Below are 23,447 nucleotides of genomic sequence, written 5' to 3'. Positions count from 1 at the left end.
GCTAAGGAATTTCTTTATATCCTCTGCTCCCTGTTGTAGTCTTCCTATGAGGATCCAGGCCATAATTTCTACTGCTTGTAAGTTTTTGTCTTGTGATCCTGTTCCAGTTATGGAAGCTTATGTTTGCATTGGTTGTCTCTTCCTTTTGCCAATTACATCTATCCACTTTTCCTCGGCTGTTTTGCCTGTTCATGTTTCCTGTTTTTGGCCTTGTGGTGAGCCGTTTTTTTTTTATCGCTGGGAAGTTATCTTCCTCTAAATTGTAATCCTCAATTCTTCCTATAGACTAGGCGTTGGGGTGGGGTGTGTTCCTCTTCATATGTTGGTCTTCTGCGCATTCCTTCCGAAGCGGTATGGTATTTCAGGGTTTGTTTTTGAGTTATCTAGCTGAGGTGTCAGATTCTGTTGATTTGTACGTCTGTTCTCCTCTCTTATAATCTTTTTGATATTTTGCGTGATATTTTCCATTATTGATTGTATTTGCTGGGCCATTCTTTTTGCGATTTTGTCTTCAAGCGTTCTGTGTGTATCTTCGCTTTGATTGTTATGCAGTAGTTGGCCACTGTTTATCTTCTGCTCGGTGCCGGTAGGTGACACTGCTTACTGGCTGCTATTTGCGCCCTGTATGGTGTTGGTAGGTGTCTCTCCTTGCTGATTCTGGCCGTTGCCGGTAGATGGAACTCTTGGTTTGTTCTGTTCATCGTGCATCGATGGTGCTACTCGGACCGTAGTGTCGTTGTTTGCTTTCTGCGTTGTGTCGGTAGATGGTTCTGTTCGTTGTTGCTAGATGGCGCTAGTTGTCCCGCAGAGATGCTGTCTGCTCCCTCAGTTGTGACATATCCTTGGTTACCCATAACGCCATAACATCATCTTGGTTCTGTTCGTTGTTGCTAAATGGTGTCCCTTAGGGGAGCTGCCTCCTCCCTCAGCTGTGATATTTCTTTGGTTACCCATAACCTCTTTTTTTGTGTAGGCATAGTTTTTTCCTCTTTCGCTATAGTTAGTTCTATTTTTAATGCATTGAAACAGGTTTCCAGAACACTCACCGTTGCTAGAATGTTATACTTCAGTTCTTTCTTCAGGTATCCTTCTGTTTCCCCGATTTTTTCCAAACTTCGTAGAGCTTCTTCTACACGTTCTTCCACTTCACCCGCCATTTTAAAGATTTGTCAGCCATGATAGAAAAATATGTTCTCTGTGTTGTGGAACAGACGATAAAAACAACTAGTTCCCGATATATAAGAAGACAAATTACTTACAAAACGATCCGTACTGCTTGCCTTTCCAACTCACACTGACTTACCACCATTTCGTACGTCAATTTATATTACAAGGAGTCCGACAATGAAAGAACTCATGTTGATTAGGTAGCCCAATTTACACTATCAGCCAACAGAACACTGAGAGAGAGCTCTGGTGTAAATAATAATAATAATAATAATAATAATAATAATAATAATAATAATAATAATTTTCGATTGCCCTGGACGATGACCCCATCTATTCTTTCCATCTAGAATAATACTATGCCGTAGGATAAAAGTGATTGGAGCAAATTCCCGATCTTTTTCGGGACGGGGCCTACATGCTTTGCTTTTGAACTATGTGTTTATTGTACTGCTCCAAATTTGTGATAAATATGTAACATATCGAAAACGGTGCGTTCTAGAGCAAAACGGACAATTTCCGACACATCTTTCTGCCCTTTCTGAGTAGAAGGCTATGGCATAAGATAAAATATAAAGAGGCAAAATAAAAATTTAAAAAAGTTAATTTGACACTCCTGGAAAATTTTACATTCAAATACTTCTCCGACAAAATTTTTCCCGCCATCTGAATTTACTCCCACCGCTAAGCCAGACCCCCTCAACTCTGATTGGTCAAAAAGTCATCTGACCAGATGGAGCGCTGTTAATGGCCAGAACCTTACTTCCGGCTTTTTTTGTACTAATCATATCCAATTCTCTCCGTATAACATGTAGACCTAAGCTAAGTAAATTTTCGTAAGATGACCTACCATGAATTAACCATTTAAAAATGAGCCTTTTCGTCCATTATTGCACGGAGAGTTTCTCCTAATTTATTACTAGTTGAAGAGTAACAGTAATAGCAGTTAGAAATCCCTCTCGAAGAAATCCATCAAAACTTGATGAGTGAACTTTTCATGAATAGTGCAGTACTGTTACCTTATCTTACCTTCTGAAGCTACATTACCTTGGTGCAGTTATTTGCCTTTAATTCGATTTCATGAGGTTCGAAAGGCGCCAAGCTCTTGAGGAACCCATCCTCTTCAAAGCCAGCTTTGTACGGCATGGAAGCTTTCGGTCTCTGAAATTATATACATATAATATTTAGTTTTAATTTTAAGAAACGCATATTTCACTTGTCCTTTCTGTGACTTACAGAGTGGGCATTATATAAACAAACAAACAAACACACACACAAACAAACAAACACAGAACACATGCCGCTACAGCCCTTATGAGCCTTGGCCTAGCAAGCCACCGCTGATCAGTCTGAAGGCCTTCAGATTACGAAGTGATGCGTGGTCAGCGCTACGAATCTTCACTACCGTTTTTCTTGGCTTTCTAGACCGAGACGGTCCGACCGCCAAATAGCTCCTGAATTGTTTTTACGTAGGCTGAGTGGACCTCGAGCCAACTCTCAGATTCAGGTAGAGATCCTAAACGTGGACGTAAATTGCAATTGGCTTTACGTCGCACCGACACATATAGGTTTTATGGCGACGATGGGATAGGAAAGGCCTAGGAGTTGGTAGGAAGCGGCCGTGTCCTTAATTAAGGTACAGCCCCAGCATTTGCCTGGTGTGAAAATAGGAAACCACGGAAAACCTTCTTCAGGGCTGCCGACAGTGGGATTCGAACCCACTATCTCTCGGATGCAAGCTCACAGGCGCGCGCCTCTAACCGCACGACCAACTCGCCCGGTAGACGGAAATTGAACCCTGGGCGGATGGGTAAGAGACAAGCTTGTATACCTAGACCGCGGGACCGGCAGTGTTTACATAAAATACATTATTATTATTATTATTATTATTATTATTATTATTATTATTATTATTATTATTATTATTATTATTGAAATTACGGTATAATAATTATGATTATTCTCTTTCTACTAGTGGTTTAAAGTCGTATTAGCACATTGAACGTTTTAGGCGACGCAAGGATGGGAAAAGTCTAGGACTGGGAAAGAAGCGGCCGTGGCCTTAATTAAGGTACAGCCCCATCATTTGCCTGGTACGAAAATGGAAAAGCACGGAAAACCATCTTCAGGGCTGCCGACGGTAGAATACCAACCAACCAGCTCTCGAATGTAGGTTCACATGTATGCGACCCTAACCGCACGGCCAACTCACGCGGTATTTTTATTATTATTATTATTATTATTATTAGAAGAAGAAGAAGAAGAAGTAGTAGTATGATATCATTATTGTTTAAGAATGCTTAAGGAAACTGTCAATTAATACAAAAATCACGCAAGTTTCACGAAACTTCTCTGCGTCTCATACCAGATAGCTCCCCAGTTGACCTCAGAGGCAGAACGGACACCATTATAACCCTGTCAGGATTAAAATTCTATGACGAGTCAAGTGCCTCTGGATAAGGGGAACCTCAGCTGAGATCAAAGTGGCTATCTTTGGAACATTAGAACGACGAGTAATGTTTTTAAATTTTGTTATTTTACATTTTAGCTTCACGTCGCACCGACACAGACAGGTCTTATGGCGACGATGGGATAAGAAAGGCTTACGAGTGGGAAGGAAGCGGCCGTGGCCTTAATTAAGATACAGCCCAAGCATTTGCCTGGTGTGAACATAGGAAACCACGGGAAACAAACTTCAGGGCTGCCGACAGTCGGGATCGAATCCACTATCTCCCGGATGAAAGCTCACAGCTGCTCGACCCTAATCGCATGGCCAACTCGCCCAGTCGACGACTGATTGACTAGTGAACTAATTGTAGATCCTAGGAATCCGCTAAACACATGAAAGGATTATTCTGAAAATCTCCTCATGCAAAAAGAAATGTGACGTAACATTTTGTGTCACAGAAATCATAGGGATGAGAACGATGACCGCAACAGAATCATAAATCAAGTTCGGTTTCAGACTGTAAAAGGCTTATCGGGACCAGATCTACAGAATAAGCAACGTAAATGAAAAATACTACAAAAGAAATGGTTACATTTATGTTTAGAAGATAAGATCAAAAGAAGATTTGATACAGAGTAAAAAGGAAGTTAACGGTGGATAAACTGAGGAATTAGGAAAAAATTACGTTTTTACTGACAATAAATGATTTATGTTGACAATCAGACTCCAGGGAAAGTTGATAGGATTAGTTCTTGACTGAAAGTGGTTACAAGAGTCGTGCAAGGTTGTATTTTTTAATAAATATTATTCATACTTTTCAGGAATCACTTAGTGAGAAACATAAAGTGACAAGGCGGGAGTTGCATGTGCAGAAATTATTTAAACAGTTTGGCTTATATCGTTAGCAGATTACGATAATTATTTACAAATCGAATATCTTGGAATTTAAAGAGAAATATAGGGAGAGTGACTGGAAACCAGGATTTTTCAAGACTAAAGGAATGTCGGTAGTGATTAACTCCAAGAAAATAGAATGCCAGTTAGAGAATACTCTGTATACATACGGTACAACTAAATTTAAAATATTACATCCTGGATGACTCAATTGTTGTACTAGCCTTTCCTCATGATCAAATTTTTTCGCAGTGATCTCTCCATTAACTGAATTCTATATTCCCTTATTTGTTATTAATATCTTCAGAAACACCTTAGTCGTACATTTAAGTTTCAGTGAACAAATTAATCTTTTTTGAGCGACTTTCCATGAAGACTAGTCTTTACACACTCCTTTGTTCTGGCACCACAAGTCTTTAGCAGAATATTATATTTTATTTGTGTTTTTATTTCCCAGTCTGCTGTTACCGACCTCACTTGACTCCGTTCAGTTAATTCCAAGACTTCTGTTTCATATTTGTTTATGATTTCACTTGATTGGATATACAAGAACAGATGTAAAATTGGAAAAAATAAATATCATTTTATATTATGCAATTAAATCATGGAAATGGCACTCCTACTAAACGAAGGGACAAGAAAATTCAGATGAGAATATAGGGATGACATACATACATACATACATACATACATACATACATACATACATACATACATACATACATACATACACACATACATACATACATACATACTGTACCCATCCAAATGGTATTTTATTGGATTTAGAGAAGTTGGTTTAATTTTCGTAATGCAATACGGGTCTACGCGTGAGCAAGCACCAGATGATTACCGTGCCGTTCCGCTGCGGACGAGAGAGAAATGGGTCAGGCGATCAAGGTCACCGCACGTCACAGGGTTTACGTCACCTAGCGAACCGGAAGCCAAGGGGAGTGACCTTCAAGAAAGATCAGCTCCAAATTTGAAGAACGAATCACGTCGCAGAATAGCTGACGACCAATGAAAATTAGTGAAGATGTTGGATGGTCGGAGAATCATTCTAGAAAGACGTCGAACAGTGTGGTTTCAGAAGAGAGACAGCGAGCAGTAGAGTTCTAGAAGAGACGTCGAAGAGTACAGTTCCAGTGGAGAAAGCGAACAGTGTAGTTTCAACTGACTACAATCTAGTACTGCACGACGACTATGATATTTAAGAGTGCTAATTTAATTCTCCGTGTAGACGATTCAGTCTAGTGCGATATATTATTGCCGCACATTTTCCTGGGTGGAACTTTCCAAACCACGGACAGTCAGTACACACATTACGTCAAGTGTTGCCGCAGAAATTTGTGGAACGTTCTAGTATGAATTACGAGGGAAGATTATCACCGAAATAAAATCTTCGAGAACAAACCTGGCCAAGGAACATCGTTTCATCAGTAATACAGTAGATTATTCGAGATTCCGACAACTCAACGATGAGCTGTAAACTGAGAAATGAGCTCAAGATTTGGAGCTTTCTGTAGGGTTGAACCAAAGTGTACATCATTGCGCCAGTTAAGTACTGTAAGACAAACTGTTAATCTACAACGAGTGTGGATCAAATTTTAATAATAAATTTTAGTTTCAGCAACACCTACGAAGACCAGCCGTCATCATGGACCGACAAAGAAGGAAATCCTGGGGAACTCTGAAACACTGATGGAGTGATTCTACGCTATTTGACTTCACAAGAATCCTGATGTGTTAAGCCGACATGTGTGAGCCAGCACGATGAATTTGTTCATCTACAATCCACCATAATCCAGAGGAGGAAGCGACATCTACAACTACATTCAAGATTTACATCGGAATAATAACTACTCTTGTTACAGTTTCTTCTTTTTCAGTAGATTGCTAGTTGGATTGTATTCTTATTTAATGAAATGTAGATTAGTTAGAGATGTAGTATTTAAGTGGTGGTGATGGTAGAGTAGCCATGGATTCATTGATTCATTAGTTTCATTTTGTGCATATTCTTAGAATATTGTTGTGTTGATTCAATGATTGATAAACCCCAGTTGTTAGTGAATTTCACGAGGTTAGGAGTAATTAAGGTCTTCGAAATGAATTACGGGGGAATGAAGCCTAATAATAAGCATGATAATAATAATAAGAATAATGTGTGACTTCATAAAAATTATGACGATAAGGATGTAATTAATTGGATTATATTAAAATAATAATTAAATCGAAGCTTTGATAAAGAAATGATTTGTGAAGTAAGACTGATCTTAGAAGGGAAGGTGATAGCTGTGGACAGTAGGCAGCTCATCAAGAAGATGCTTTTAGGAGTAATAATCAGGGATATAATAATAATAATGAGTCGGAACAATTTAAAATGGTTGTTGAGAATCAAATGTGAGCGACGATTGTGATGATACATTTTTATGATGATATTAGACGACATGGGACCGCTAGGGTACGTGGTGGTCGTGAGGATATTGTGATTTACGGCGATATAATTAATTATTCAGGGAATAATAATAAACTTTCGCTCAACAACTTGTATTATGTAAAGTATGACTCGATAATTATTTTTCTCTTTCCCTGAGGTTATGAGTGCATTCTTCGATGTATCCCTAACTGATGGTGGTGATGATTAGTTCTTCGATTTTTTAATTCATCCTATTTTTGCCATTCATCACAGTTCATGGTGAGTCTTTACTATTATCTGCCAATAATGCGAGGGTCTTCAACCTAATTCTGAAGGGAGACATAATAATAAAAAATAATAATAATGATAACCTTGGTAATATGATATAATCTGCTGGTAAATAATTGGGGGAGATTGTGTTATGGTGTGACTGCTTATTCATGTGTTTCCATAAGTCTCATTTCCTTTAGTGATTTTTCTTATGTGGTCTACTGTCCAATGAATTTTAGTTTACGTTGATTGCGCGCTACGCTACGTGACACTCTATCCACAGTGTATTAGTCAGTGAAAAATCGTTTACGTGGTTTATAAAAGGAATACATTCGAACGTTATCTATGAAGGAGGGGAAATTTGCCAAAGAATTTCCAAACAAATTTGTCACAGAATTTCTAATGGTATTGTAAAGAAAATTTTCATATAAGATTGAGAGGTTTTTCTTACAATAATGTTCTGAGATTTTCCAAGTATTTTGTAAGTGGATTTTCTGTGTATTGAAAAATATTTTTAGAAGTAAAATATTACTGAATTCTCTAAAATAAGATAAAGGAAATTTCTAGAAAATAAATAATGAATATTTTCAGAGAAGGGACATGATAATTTAATGAGAATTAATTGATGGGAGTTTACCCAAACTTTTATGAGGATATAGAAATCATTTGTAAAAATTTATCCCACAAGGGAATATCGTAATTTCATGATCTAATGTAGCACTATTGGTCATAACGACATTGTCGCTAACATTATGATTGGTCCAATGTTACAGTTCCATAAATGGAGAATTTGACCTAAAGTATGACTTCGGATGGTGTTTAATTGAAGACCGGTCGAATCAAATGGAACCCATGAGCATGCTGTGGACTTATATTCATGTTGCAAACCAGAATCAATCGATTTGAGTTATAGTTATGTAAATAGTTTTTCTCTTTTTCTTATGCACTGTCCAGACTGTTTTATATTTTAATAAATGTTATTGATATTTTGTTCCGATTTTTTCCTTCATGTTATGTCACCTATCCAGTCATATACGGCCTTGCAAATAAAAATATTTCTGAAGGTCTGTCCCGAAACAGTAAATTTGGCCCTGCGAACATTCCACCATTTGGGACTCTCGCTCCGCCGAATGAGCGACCCCGGAGAAGGGGACAATACATACATACATACATACATACATACATACATACATACATACATACATACATACATACATACATACCTACATACATACATACATACATACATACATACATACTGAACCCATGACCTTTGTGCCCTAAGAACATTATGCATAAATTGACAATTAAATTACAAGTTGGATTCTTGATAGCATGGATTTGACACGTGACGAGGGGGTGATTACCTTCGGTCCCACGCTCTGGGATACGTGACGTCAGCCACACGTGTCAACGGTGGAAGAATCTTAAGTCAGTTTTGCGAACTATTTCAAAGCGCGTGTACATGGCGTGACCCAAGCCAAGTCAAAAAAATATAGTGCCTATCAAAGGAGGTCATTTATCTCACAAATCGAACACGTATAAATTTTAAATATCCATGAACACTACCGCCAGAAATGTAGCAAGTATGTAGTCACTTTCAAAACTCTTGTAAGTACAGTTTAGTTAAGTCAGAAAATTTATAGAAATTTTCTTGGCGACAAAGGGAGATGCCCGAAGAGAGGGGGTAACTGGTATAAATATGAAGGGGCGCCATGACGAAGTCTCCTTCTCCGGCATTTGTGGTACAAAGCGGACGAAAAACTGTTGAGCTGCTCTGTGAAGTCAAACAACAAAAGTAGACTGAGTTCAAATGCAGATTTTAGCCATTGTGGCTGGGGTCTCTACTCCATGTGGAGATAGTTTCTTGAGTGGAAATAATTGTACCAGATAGGACGGTCAAAGTACTGAATAAATTCTAATGTGATAAAGTAATTCGTGTGCGGAAGTAATTACAGTCCATCGTGTGCGATAAAAAAGTGAAGGGCATTTCTTTTTTTATGCTTTATTCCAGGAAACCTGAAGAAATATAATAATGATCTGTAAAGCCATGAATGTAAAATGGCTAAATAAAAAGCCAGGGTCGCAGGTGAGCCCTATGACGAACAATGGTGAGACTACATAAGGAAATGTGACTTTCCATTTTACTACCTATTATATCTTGTTTCATGATTTCTAAAAGTGTATTTGAATGGGGACGACGCAGTGGTCACCCCCTATTAAGTTTTGTAAATGTGAGAATACGACTAAAAGTGTCATTTGTTTTATTTTCCACTTGGATAAAATTTTGAAGTCTTGCGAGTGCCGTATAATGTTGTAAAAAGTTACTGAATAGGGTTTCGAAGTGACATCATGTCCAATGTAGATCGCCATTTCCGTGTGTGTGTGTGTGTGTGTGTGTGTGTATTGCCTATAATTTGTGATGTCAAATTAAGATGTTCATTCGACGTAAAATTTTTCTGTCTGCAATTTTGACGTAAATAATTTAGAAATCCATGGTTACTCATTTTCAATCGAGTGGAAACGCGCTGTCGGGTGAGAGAGAAGTGTGATGAATTTGGTCACGGAGTGAAACGTTTTTCTAGACCCATTTTAAACTGTGTCTGACTGACAATAAAAGATCTAGTAGACATTTTCAGTCATTTTTCGTGAAAATCCAGTTATTAAATACGATATCATTTTATGCGAATTTATTCGTTATTTAAGCACTGTGCGTATTGGACGTTGTGGATTCTAGTAAGGATTTTATTCCAGTTCCTTTGGGAAACAGAGGTTAGTTTTGTCGTATGAGTTGAGATGAGATGTGCGAATCAGGTTAGAGTCCTGTCATTGAAGCCGGGACATGGAAGCCCGAGGAATATTTTATAATGTTGGGAATGGAAAGAAATATATAGAAATCCATGGTGGTATTAATTTGCGACACGTATAATTAGTGTGGGCATCTTGAAGCATAATCTGTGCATTTTGTTGGTTAAAATATCGTATTTGTTTAATTATGTCGGCAGAATTTAAAAGGGAACATTTTGAGAAGCCAGTCAAGTAGAACAGAACAGGTGCTTCATGTCACTGCCAAGCGAGCGAGGGTGAAACGCCGGCAGCTGATAGAGAAACACACAGTGGGGATAACGGGACAGGCGTGGAATTGAGACTGTATTCTCGGCCGAGGAGAACTTTAAATGTTGAATTTAGTTGAAATTCATATCCGGTAATAACCTGAGTATTGTGGAATACTGTAAATTTGTTTAATTGGGGACGTAATGAACATTTGAAACCACAAACTTCGAGTATAAGGAACAAGAGTAACCAAATTCAGGGTTGTCCAAAATATAGAGCGATGGTAGTGATGATTGGTTTGTTTGTGAGGGGTGCGCAAAATTTATAAATGGTATGACGAGATATAACATCGTAATTATGTGGCGAGTTGCTTTGGTTTGTACGTAGATTAATAGGATATCCAAGTGTTAATAATGGCTAGGACTAGATTAGATTTAAAGTGTGAGATCATGAGACAAGATATATAACTGGACATGAATTATGTAACAATTCTTTTCCAGCCAGATAAACGTCACATGATTGAATTTACATCACAGCTGCGTAGGAATTTGTGAAGAAACCAGAGTCGCGGAGATAGCAATTGTTGTTCTTTAAGATTTCATTAAATCACTTAAATTTATTTAATTATTAAATTCAGTGAAACCGCATTTTGAAATAACTTTAATCAAGCGAATAACTTGGAGATGCATTCTGGAAATCTTAGTTTGTTTTCTGGGGAATATTTAAATGGTAAAGTAACGATTAAGGGGACATATCCGAAGGAAATGGATTTTACTGCCACAAAGTTTGTGGGCATTGCTATTGTTGTAATTATTTAACTTTGATTGATTAAGCAGTGAATGTCTTGGGGATAGTAAAGTGGAAACTTTGGTCATCAACCGATGTAACTTAATTGTGTTTAGCCTTCAGCCTAGAAACTTGGATGGTCAGGGGGTCATCAACCTCAGTGACTCAGATTAGGGCCATATGCCACTGTAGCATCATTTTCCTTGCGGTCATCATCCACAATGACCTTAAAGTAACTTAGAAGTTTAGATGTCGGTCAATGACATAGACGCAGGTCACATCGATTCAATTAAGGGTCCATGCCGTAGAGCCACTGTGTGGCACACCGATTGGACGGCCTTAATTATACCCAGAGTTCGTGTTACGAGGGCTGGACCATAAAGAAATCACTATGGTCTCACATGGAAGCCGAATTTAAGGATTTCCAGACTTTCCTTTCTTAAATAATTAATAATTGGGACAATGGTTTCTAGTAAGAATGCCCATCAGGCAGTTACGTCAAAGTCTCACACCAGTGTTCTGACCTTTATGTAAAAATGATTGTGGTGTCCAGTGGACACAATTGACTTCTATGATATCGTTGACATATCAGAATGCTTCAAAATTTCCTGAATAAATAGAAATCTTTTAAAGAGACCTTTCATTCCAGTAGATAGATTAGAATTACTGAACCCTACCTTTACCTCAGCAAGTGACGAAGAACCCGATACGACCCAAGAGACAGAACTCATGAACTTTGCAGATAGGTAAGAAAGGTAGGTATCCGTCAATATGGACCAAAGGGTTCAATACATACTGTACCCGTCTAAATGGTACCTCAGTTAATTTGGGAAAGCTGGGAATATTTATTACGGAGCATTGCTTACGAGTGCGCGTGTACCAGCTGTGACATAGTTGTGCGAGAGCGAGCCGGCCGAAACTAGGTCAACAGCTGATCGAGGGTGACCAGAGCGCAGTTACGTCATGACACCAGCAGACGACAGAGGGGAGGAGAAATGTTCTCATAAAATCCACTCGTAGCGGTCAAGGACGAGCTATGGCGCAGGTCGATTACCAGCCAATAGAAATTGAGGAAAGTGCTGGAAATATTAGGATTGTTCTGGAAAAGTCGAAGGAAGTTCTTGTGTATGAACGACAGAACAGTTCAGGAGAAATTTCACGAGACGACGGCCAGAACAGGTTTCCAAGAGCACGTCGGACAGTGGTTTTCTTACGAGAAGTCGAACCGTGTATTCTCTACGGGAAAGAAGAATATTTTCAGACGACGTGAATACTAGTGTAATCCTTGTAGGGCACGATCATTACATTACTTGAATGCCAGTGTAATTCATTGTTAGCTCAACGCAGTATCCAGCGAGCTTATTACAGTCATGCATTCTCCCGGGTGGAAAATGTTAAACCACAGACAGTCAGCGTGCTCATTAAAGCCGATTCTTGCCATAGAAGCTTTAGGAATGTTCCATTGGACATTATGAAAGGAAGTCACGATCTCAAGTGGATAGACGAGAGGAAATCTAACCTTTATTTAATCATCATAATATTCAGCCCTATTATTTGTCAGCCTAAGGCGCATCGTAACTTAATGAATGTGTTCAGAAGACGAAGCTTATAGTAATAATGGACCTGAAGTACATCGTTGCGCCAAGTTAAGTGTTGTAAATAACTTAGTGAGTTATAGCTAGTGTGGATCCCTGTGCTAATAGAATATTTTAGTTTCAGCTATCTCCGAGGAAACCAAGTTGTCGACATGCGGCGATCAAGAGGGAAATCGAGAGATTTTCTGGGACTTTGCTGGAATAAAAGGAAGACGCTGAATAGAGCTACAGTCATGAGGAACTAAATTCCAGAGTGCACGCCAACGCGATGACTTTGTACATCCGTAAACCACCATAGATGAGGCAAGAGATGTCGTCGCCTGGAGCAGCATCCCGACGCCAAGGATTCTCACCGGAAATATGAGTACCCTTGTAAAATTTCTTCTCTTTTAGTAGATGACTAGATTGTATTCTTGCGTAGAGTAAAGTAGTTTCCTTAGTAATTTGTATTTAATGGTGATGGGAGAGCGTTCCTTACTTCGTTGATTTGTGATTTCAATATTGTTCTATCTTTGCATTTCCTTGGAATAATGATAGTTTTATTTTGGACGTGATGATGAATAATCCCAGTTGTTCTTGAGTCGACAAGAGTGAGTGATTATGATCTTCGAAAGTGACTTTAAGGGAGTAAGGCCTACTAACAATCATGATAATAATAATAATAATAATAAGAATAAATTAAACTCATAAAAATAGTAAATGAAGATGTGATTAGATGTAGGAGTACACTATAATTAAATCGTAGTTTTAAAACCCTGTTAGTCATGTGTAGTGATTGATGGTAGAAGGGAAAGTGAACGACGAATGTGAGAAATATTCTTCGAGAGAACGATCTAGGAGCCATTATAGGATAATAATAATAATAATGCTAATAATAGTAAAGGTCGGATAATGTAAAAGTTGTTGAGATTAAACTTGTATGGTCATTGTGATAATGGAGTTCGCCATTAATGGACGACATGGGACTACTAGGGTGCATGTCGGGCCTAAAAGGTATTATGAGTCACAGTGATTGTAATGAATGATTATGGCGATAATGATTTATGAGGATGTACGAATTTAGTGACTAATAATAGGTCTATTTCTGGCTCAACAACTGAAATGAATAATACATGACTTAATCGTTATTAGATGTTTTCGAGGCTCGTGAGCTCTTATCACTGATGATGGTGATAGTTATTCTTCGAGAGAGAAATTTGGCTTTCTGTATCATCATAACTACAGTCATGAGCGAGTTTTTATTCTGGTCAGATGATTGTAAGGATCTTCAATAAAACTCAAGAGGAAGACGAGATAAATGACTGGATGATAATAATAATAATAAATATTACAGATTCATTGTGTGATAAAAATTTACTTAACCAGTTGGTAGAATTGGGTTGTTTGATGTCATTTACTTATATCATTCCAAGGAAACTTATCTTGTATATTTTTTTTTTGTGACTGTGAAGCATTGTTGTTGTTGTTGTTGATTCCGTGTAGGATCTCATGATGCTCTAACCATCCATGAAATGCTAGGTAATTTAGAAAAGTTAAATAGAGTAAGGAAAGAATACAGTCAAGCGTAATCTACGAGAGAGAGGGAGTTATGCCAAAGAAATTGTAAAAATATTTCCCAACACTAAAATGAAATTGTAAAGGAATTTTATGATGACAAGATGAGTTAGAGGATTTTCACAGGTAGAGTGAATGAATTTTCAAGAGATTTCCTCGAACAAGTAAATGCTGAGCTAATAGTAATTTTTCTTCAAAATGTATGAAATTATTTTACCTGTAAATGACTAAACATGAGTTATAACGGGAAATGACAGCTTTGCTAATTTTGTGGTTCATTCGATGTTGCAGAGTAAAATATTGGGTGGAGTTTCATTGAAGAAGCAATGGAATCTAACTCCAGAAGCATGCGAGGACTTATAGTCGTGTTCATTTATTCACAAGCCATTAAAGATTGAGATATTTCTTTTGTTGCAAAATCACATTGTATTTAAAATTTTTTTTTTCTTTCATGCATTTGTCCAGACTGAGTTTCCGTTATGTTTTAATAAACGTTGTTGTTATTTGCCCTGATTTTCATTTATATTGTGTCACCTATCCAGTCACCAAGGGTCCTGAAAATATAAACTCTATGAAATTGTCCCTTAATAGCAAAATCGGCCCTGCGAACGGTCCACCCTTTTGGGACTCTCGTTTTGCCGACTGAGCGACCCCGGAGAAGGGGACATATTTCATTGGCGCCCAACTTTCAGGGCCAACCAAAACCCTCATTGCTTAGGCATTGATCGTTTTGGTGAGTTATTTCCAGGGCATATTTTTGTTGTTGTTGTTATATTTACGATCTTGTTGTTTCGGCGAACACTATGGTGGCGCAAAAGCAAGGAGATGGTAATTTTCATTCAGTTAAATGGTGACAATTAAATGGATAGAGATACCAAGGTTGGTAATGACATAATACAGCTGGACATTGCTTCGGTATAGGTCTATTTGTTACAGTACGGAGAGCATGCTTGTTGAGCTCATACTTTGTATTTTACAAATTCTTTGGCAATTTCCGGTGAAATTTAGGCAAATGGGGCAAAGATGTACAGGTTCATCGTTGTTGGCGAGCACAATGCTTATGAATTGTAATGGATTTGGATACTTTAGCTCGGATGATAGCGGAGATGAGAGCCAGCGCTGAGAAATTGGGAGCTGAGAATAAGGCTAGTATTGAAAGACTTGAACGTAATCAATCCGAAATGAGAGCGGAAACTAAGGCTAGTGTTGATTCTATTAGAACTGAGTTTAAGGAGAGTCAAGCACAGATGTCACGTGAGTTCAAAGACAACCAGACTAGGTTAACCCAAGAAATTAAAGTGATGTCGCGTGATTTTAAAGATAGTCAGGCGAAGTTGAAACAAGAGATTGAACGAACGGTTACAAACTCGATAGCTAGCGTAGCGCAGGAGTTTACTGAGAGGCTAGGCACGCTCAAGAAATCAATTATGGATAATATGATCACGCAGAAGACTGAGGTGGAAAGGAAAATTTCTGAGCTTAGCAACCAAATACAATCGCATAAGGAAAATACGACCGATGTGCAATTGAGGTGGACTAAACGATTTAAGGAAGTATGTGATAGTATAATTCAGGTCGACAAGGGGGTCAGACAGGAAATTCAGATGAGCAAAGAAGTCATTACTGGTGAAGTAGAAGGTCTGAAAACAGCTGTAAATGACAATAAGAAAGCTATCGGAGAAGTTGTATCCAAGGTGGAACACGAACTTCTTGCGTCCCGTGGGTTAGTAGGACAAATGGAGGATAAAATAAAGGGGATGTCAGACGAAATATCAAATATGACAACGGAACTACAAACGTTGCGATTGCATAGTGACAGCACACGAGTTGTGACTGCGTCCGTAATTGAAAGGCAATCACAAATGGAGCAACAGTTTAAAGCAGGATTCATTTGTTCGACTCCTAATGCAGCACAGGAGATAAAAACTTCCGGTCGAGCTAAGAATAATACCGCATCTTTAAATCAAATGGACGATAAAGGGAACAGGCCGCAGATTGTGAATATTATACGTCTACAGGACAATCAACCCCGAAAGTTCAACAATCAAAACGGACCTACACCTAAAACTTTTATTAAGGACCTACAAGAATATTTTAAAGATAATGACATTCCTCCTGAACGACAATTACGAGTGACGGAAAAATACCTAGATTCGTCAGCTCACACGTGGTTTATGGCATTCCGGTACAGTTTCGATGATTTCGAAGGATTTAAAGTCGCATTTTTCGATAAATTTTGGAACACAGATATTCAGCACAATTTAAGGACGGAATGGTATGCTCGTCGATATGCTTCGACGCTGCCTACGAAATTTTCCGAGTTTGCCGCAAATCAGATCCGGAAAATTCGAGAATTGGACGACCCACTTCCAGAGGAAGAATTATGCCGAGTCATCATTCGACAGCTACCGCCGGACGTACAAAGAATATTAATAGCATCGAACATCCGAACAGCTATAGAGCTGGAAAGAGTATTAAGACAGCTAGATATGACGTCTAGGGATCATACCCGTAATACTCGAGCCTTGAGTCAGGAAATCAATTCGACTTATGTTGAGAAAGAAAGGACGGTGGTTCCACAGAAAAATAAAGAGGTACAAACTAAAGAAAGGTCCGAACGGAGTGAAACAAGGGATGAGCAGAGATTACAGAGGGGCTTCCATGGATTTCGACCGTATTCGATGGGATCAAGAGGAAGAGATCGATATTTTGGCCGAACTTCCCGAGGAATAAAATATGCCGCCGAGAAAAGAAGAAATTATTATCGGTTTTATCAACCAAGGGGGACAGTTGATGAAAACAAAGAACATGTCCGGGAACTCAAGGAGAAAACAGACGGAGGTGAAATATGGAGAAGAGCTATTTTGAATCAAAATACAGATCCCGACGTAACAGGCGCAGAATCCCTCGCATTTCAGGAAGAAAAAAAAAGACGGAAAAGAGAGGAGGTGACCGTCTGCCAGCCCGGAATGAGTCAAGGGGTGAAAAAAAAAACGTCAATTTTTGAATGAAGAAATACCCGAAATATTGGCGAATGGTCAAGGTGACCGCTATTTGTGATTTTCCACGTCCACGAAGGATAAAACACGTACGTCAATTCCTAGGCATGTGTCAGTTTTACGCGAATTTTTGCCCGGGTTATACGAGAACGATCTCGCCATTGCAGGAATTATTGAAAAAGAACCAGAAGTGGAAATGGTCGGAAGTTGAAGAACAAGCTTTCATCCAGACCAAGGAAATGCTAAGGAACAATGTTAAGCTTAGCTACCCCAACTTCGAACGACCGTTCATTATTCAGACGGACGCCTCAAAGGTTGGAGTGGGAGCAGTCCTATTTCAAGAAAATCCAGAGAAACCGGACGTGAAAGACTTTATTTCGTTTGCAAGCAGGAAATTACGACCTAATGAGAAAGGATACACTATAACGGAATTAGAAATGTTAGCAATTGTTTACGCTTTGACGCAATGGAAAAAAATAATTTATGGGTTCCCCATACTGATCCGAACAGATCACCATGCCTTGACGTTTATGACGCGCACCACAATGAGTAGCGAAAGGGTAATGAGATGGACACTCTTTGTCCAGCAGTTTGATATCCAAGTCGAGCATTGCCCGGGAAAACAGAATGTGTTAGCAGACTATTTGAGCCGTAATCCGGAAGAAGATGTCGAGGTTTATTGGATCGAGCTAATTCCGGATGACCGGGAGCTCCTACGAAAATTACGATATTTTCCACAGATGCAGAAAAGAGATGCTACTTTAAGGCCTTTGATTGATTATTTGTCTGGAAAGATCGAACCGGGTGATCCCGGGTACAAAATGCTGAGGCGAAAAGCTAAACGATATCTTAACCAAGGGGGCATGTTATGTCAATTCGTGGACCCCATGAGGGTCAATTTAAAGGCCGTGGTGCCCATGAAAATTCGAGAAGACTTAGTATGGCATGTGCACAGAATTACGGGTCATGCAGGACTCGATAAAACTGTAGCAACTATCCAAGAAACCTTCACTTGGGATAAACTCCGCCAGAATGTACGTGAAATTATACGCACCTGTGATACGTGTCAGAGAACGAAAGCCAGCTCACACTTTGCTAAGCAAAAACCTATTCCTATTATTCCAGAGAGACCACTAAGCTTATTCGCAATGGACATATTTGGCCCGATTCCAGCCAGTAGATTTAAACATAAATTCGTAATTGTAACCATAGATGTGTTTTCGAAATTTCTAACCCTTTTTCCAATTCAGAAGGCGAACACAAAATCGATCCTATGGAGATTAAAGAAAAGCATAATTCCTATGATGGGGAAACCCAAAGTCTTGCTGACTGACCACGGATCGCAATTCACGGCTGAAGAGTTCCGACGAGGCTTATCTGAAATGGGGATCAAGCACACCATGAGTTCGATCCGAAATCCAGCCAGTAATCCCGCTGAGCGGGTGATGCAAGAGATTTCAAAATTTTGCAGAATTTATTGTAAAAACAGACACGATAGGTGGATCGCAGTGTTACCAATAATGATGGACGTGGTAAATAACACAGTGCATGAGGCGACGAAATTAATTCCCTCAGTCATTCACTTCAATCAATATCCCGTCCGAACTTGGGACAACGTAATTCCCCACCTGGATCAAAGACGTCCTACTCATGCGGAAGTAATTCTCCAAGCGAGAGAAAACCTTGTAGATCATGCCAACAGAAGACGGAGGAGAGTACGTAAGAAACGATTTCATCGTCCCTTAAATGTTGGAGAGTACGTATTACTCCGTAAACCCGCTATTTCAAGTCCTGTTGAAAAATTCTACGCGAAGTTCGCACCTTTATATGTTGGACCTTACAGAGTAATTAAAGACTTGGGGAACAACGCATACCAGGTAGAGAGCTTTGATGGACACTTTAGAGCTATTTATAATGCTGGGAATTTACGTGTCTATCACCAGTCCCGGAGAAATCCTAGAAATTAATCTTGAAAAGGAGCTGTTATGGTGCACATTTTCCGTGTACATTTAGAAAGTGAATTGAGTTGTTATGATTTAATCTACTAATTAAATCCTAAATCAACCAAGGGGGATTATGTACCCGTCTAAATGGTACCTCAGTTAATTTGGGAAAGCTGGGAATATTTATTACGGAGCATTGCTTACGAGTGCGCGTGTACCAGCTGTGACATAGTTGTGCGAGAGCGAGCCGGCCGAAACTAGGTCAACAGCTGATCGAGGGTGACCAGAGCGCAGTTACGTCATGACACCAGCAGACGACAGAGGGGAGGAGAAATGTTCTCATAAAATCCACTCGTAGCGGTCAAGGACGAGCTATGGCGCAGGTCGATTACCAGCCAATAGAAATTGAGGAAAGTGCTGGAAATATTAGGATTGTTCTGGAAAAGTCGAAGGAAGTTCTTGTGTATGAACGACAGAACAGTTCAGGAGAAATTTCACGAGACGACGGCCAGAACAGGTTTCCAAGAGCACGTCGGACAGTGGTTTTCTTACGAGAAGTCGAACCGTGTATTCTCTACGGGAAAGAAGAATATTTTCAGACGACGTGAATACTAGTGTAATCCTTGTAGGGCACGATCATTACATTACTTGAATGCCAGTGTAATTCATTGTTAGCTCAACGCAGTATCCAGCGAGCTTATTACAGTCATGCATTCTCCCGGGTGGAAAATGTTAAACCACAGACAGTCAGCGTGCTCATTAAAGCCGATTCTTGCCATAGAAGCTTTAGGAATGTTCCATTGGACATTATGAAAGGAAGTCACGATCTCAAGTGGATAGACGAGAGGAAATCTAACCTTTATTTAATCATCATAATATTCAGCCCTATTATTTGTCAGCCTAAGGCGCATCGTAACTTAATGAATGTGTTCAGAAGACGAAGCTTATAGTAATAATGGACCTGAAGTACATCGTTGCGCCAAGTTAAGTGTTGTAAATAACTTAGTGAGTTATAGCTAGTGTGGATCCCTGTGCTAATAGAATATTTTAGTTTCAGCTATCTCCGAGGAAACCAAGTTGTCGACATGCGGCGATCAAGAGGGAAATCGAGAGATTTTCTGGGACTTTGCTGGAATAAAAGGAAGACGCTGAATAGAGCTACAGTCATGAGGAACTAAATTCCAGAGTGCACGCCAACGCGATGACTTTGTACATCCGTAAACCACCATAGATGAGGCAAGAGATGTCGTCGCCTGGAGCAGCATCCCGACGCCAAGGATTCTCACCGGAAATATGAGTACCCTTGTAAAATTTCTTCTCTTTTAGTAGATGACTAGATTGTATTCTTGCGTAGAGTAAAGTAGTTTCCTTAGTAATTTGTATTTAATGGTGATGGGAGAGCGTTCCTTACTTCGTTGATTTGTGATTTCAATATTGTTCTATCTTTGCATTTCCTTGGAATAATGATAGTTTTATTTTGGACGTGATGATGAATAATCCCAGTTGTTCTTGAGTCGACAAGAGTGAGTGATTATGATCTTCGAAAGTGACTTTAAGGGAGTAAGGCCTACTAACAATCATGATAATAATAATAATAATAATAAGAATAAATTAAACTCATAAAAATAGTAAATGAAGATGTGATTAGATGTAGGAGTACACTATAATTAAATCGTAGTTTTAAAACCCTGTTAGTCATGTGTAGTGATTGATGGTAGAAGGGAAAGTGAACGACGAATGTGAGAAATATTCTTCGAGAGAACGATCTAGGAGCCATTATAGGATAATAATAATAATAATGCTAATAATAGTAAAGGTCGGATAATGTAAAAGTTGTTGAGATTAAACTTGTATGGTCATTGTGATAATGGAGTTCGCCATTAATGGACGACATGGGACTACTAGGGTGCATGTCGGGCCTAAAAGGTATTATGAGTCACAGTGATTGTAATGAATGATTATGGCGATAATGATTTATGAGGATGTACGAATTTAGTGACTAATAATAGGTCTATTTCTGGCTCAACAACTGAAATGAATAATACATGACTTAATCGTTATTAGATGTTTTCGAGGCTCGTGAGCTCTTATCACTGATGATGGTGATAGTTATTCTTCGAGAGAGAAATTTGGCTTTCTGTATCATCATAACTACAGTCATGAGCGAGTTTTTATTCTGGTCAGATGATTGTAAGGATCTTCAATAAAACTCAAGAGGAAGACGAGATAAATGACTGGATGATAATAATAATAATAAATATTACAGATTCATTGTGTGATAAAAATTTACTTAACCAGTTGGTAGAATTGGGTTGTTTGATGTCATTTACTTATATCATTCCAAGGAAACTTATCTTGTATATTTTTTTTTTGTGACTGTGAAGCATTGTTGTTGTTGTTGTTGATTCCGTGTAGGATCTCATGATGCTCTAACCATCCATGAAATGCTAGGTAATTTAGAAAAGTTAAATAGAGTAAGGAAAGAATACAGTCAAGCGTAATCTACGAGAGAGAGGGAGTTATGCCAAAGAAATTGTAAAAATATTTCCCAACACTAAAATGAAATTGTAAAGGAATTTTATGATGACAAGATGAGTTAGAGGATTTTCACAGGTAGAGTGAATGAATTTTCAAGAGATTTCCTCGAACAAGTAAATGCTGAGCTAATAGTAATTTTTCTTCAAAATGTATGAAATTATTTTACCTGTAAATGACTAAACATGAGTTATAACGGGAAATGACAGCTTTGCTAATTTTGTGGTTCATTCGATGTTGCAGAGTAAAATATTGGGTGGAGTTTCATTGAAGAAGCAATGGAATCTAACTCCAGAAGCATGCGAGGACTTATAGTCGTGTTCATTTATTCACAAGCCATTAAAGATTGAGATATTTCTTTTGTTGCAAAATCACATTGTATTTAAAATTTTTTTTTTCTTTCATGCATTTGTCCAGACTGAGTTTCCGTTATGTTTTAATAAACGTTGTTGTTATTTGCCCTGATTTTCATTTATATTGTGTCACCTATCCAGTCACCAAGGGTCCTGAAAATATAAACTCTATGAAATTGTCCCTTAATAGCAAAATCGGCCCTGCGAACGGTCCACCCTTTTGGGACTCTCGTTTTGCCGACTGAGCGACCCCGGAGAAGGGGACATATTTCATTGGCGCCCAACTTTCAGGGCCAACCAAAACCCTCATTGCTTAGGCATTGATCGTTTTGGTGAGTTATTTCCAGGGCATATTTTTGTTGTTGTTGTTATATTTACGATCTTGTTGTTTCGGCGAACACTATGGTGGCGCAAAAGCAAGGAGATGGTAATTTTCATTCAGTTAAATGGTGACAATTAAATGGATAGAGATACCAAGGTTGGTAATGACATAATACAGCTGGACATTGCTTCGGTATAGGTCTATTTGTTACAGTACGGAGAGCATGCTTGTTGAGCTCATACTTTGTATTTTACAAATTCTTTGGCAATTTCCGGTGAAATTTAGGCAAATGGGGCAAAGATGTACAGGTTCATCGTTGTTGGCGAGCACAATGCTTATGAATTGTAATGGATTTGGATACTTTAGCTCGGATGATAGCGGAGATGAGAGCCAGCGCTGAGAAATTGGGAGCTGAGAATAAGGCTAGTATTGAAAGACTTGAACGTAATCAATCCGAAATGAGAGCGGAAACTAAGGCTAGTGTTGATTCTATTAGAACTGAGTTTAAGGAGAGTCAAGCACAGATGTCACGTGAGTTCAAAGACAACCAGACTAGGTTAACCCAAGAAATTAAAGTGATGTCGCGTGATTTTAAAGATAGTCAGGCGAAGTTGAAACAAGAGATTGAACGAACGGTTACAAACTCGATAGCTAGCGTAGCGCAGGAGTTTACTGAGAGGCTAGGCACGCTCAAGAAATCAATTATGGATAATATGATCACACAGAAGACTGAGGTGGAAAGGAAAATTTCTGAGCTTAGCAACCAAATACAATCGCATAAGGAAAATACGACCGATGTGCAATTGAGGTGGACTAAACGATTTAAGGAAGTATGTGATAGTATAATTCAGGTCGACAAGGGGGTCAGACAGGAAATTCAGATGAGCAAAGAAGTCATTACTGGTGAAGTAGAAGGTCTGAAAACAGCTGTAAATGACAATAAGAAAGCTATCGGAGAAGTTGTATCCAAGGTGGAACACGAACTTCTTGCGTCCCGTGGGTTAGTAGGACAAATGGAGGATAAAATAAAGGGGATGTCAGACGAAATATCAAATATGACAACGGAACTACAAACGTTGCGATTGCATAGTGACAGCACACGAGTTGTGA

The 23,447-nt window shown here is 38.8% G+C and overlaps 1 protein-coding gene across 6 annotated transcripts in view; it reads right to left on the bottom strand.

Moving 5' to 3' along the window:
- GlcAT-P (Glucuronyltransferase P) overlaps positions 1 to 23,447 on the bottom strand; it is a 1,177,810-nt gene that overhangs the window by 29,839 nt on the left and 1,124,524 nt on the right. For 5 of the 6 annotated variants that reach the window (XM_067140865.2, XM_067140864.2, XM_067140866.2 and 2 more), the window contains one exon: positions 2,215 to 2,328. In XM_067140865.2, the coding sequence (XP_066996966.1) occupies positions 2,215 to 2,328 (114 nt within the window). Of the gene's footprint in view, positions 1 to 2,196; positions 2,329 to 23,447 lie in introns of all 6 variants that reach the window. The other variant, XM_067140867.2, reaches the window with a different exon arrangement.

This window comes from Anabrus simplex, chromosome 2, assembly GCF_040414725.1.
Source record: "Anabrus simplex isolate iqAnaSimp1 chromosome 2, ASM4041472v1, whole genome shotgun sequence".
NCBI lineage: Eukaryota > Metazoa > Arthropoda > Insecta > Orthoptera > Tettigoniidae > Anabrus > Anabrus simplex.
The sequence above is the reverse complement of the archived record's forward strand: the minus strand, read 5'-3'. Positions and strand labels throughout refer to the sequence as shown.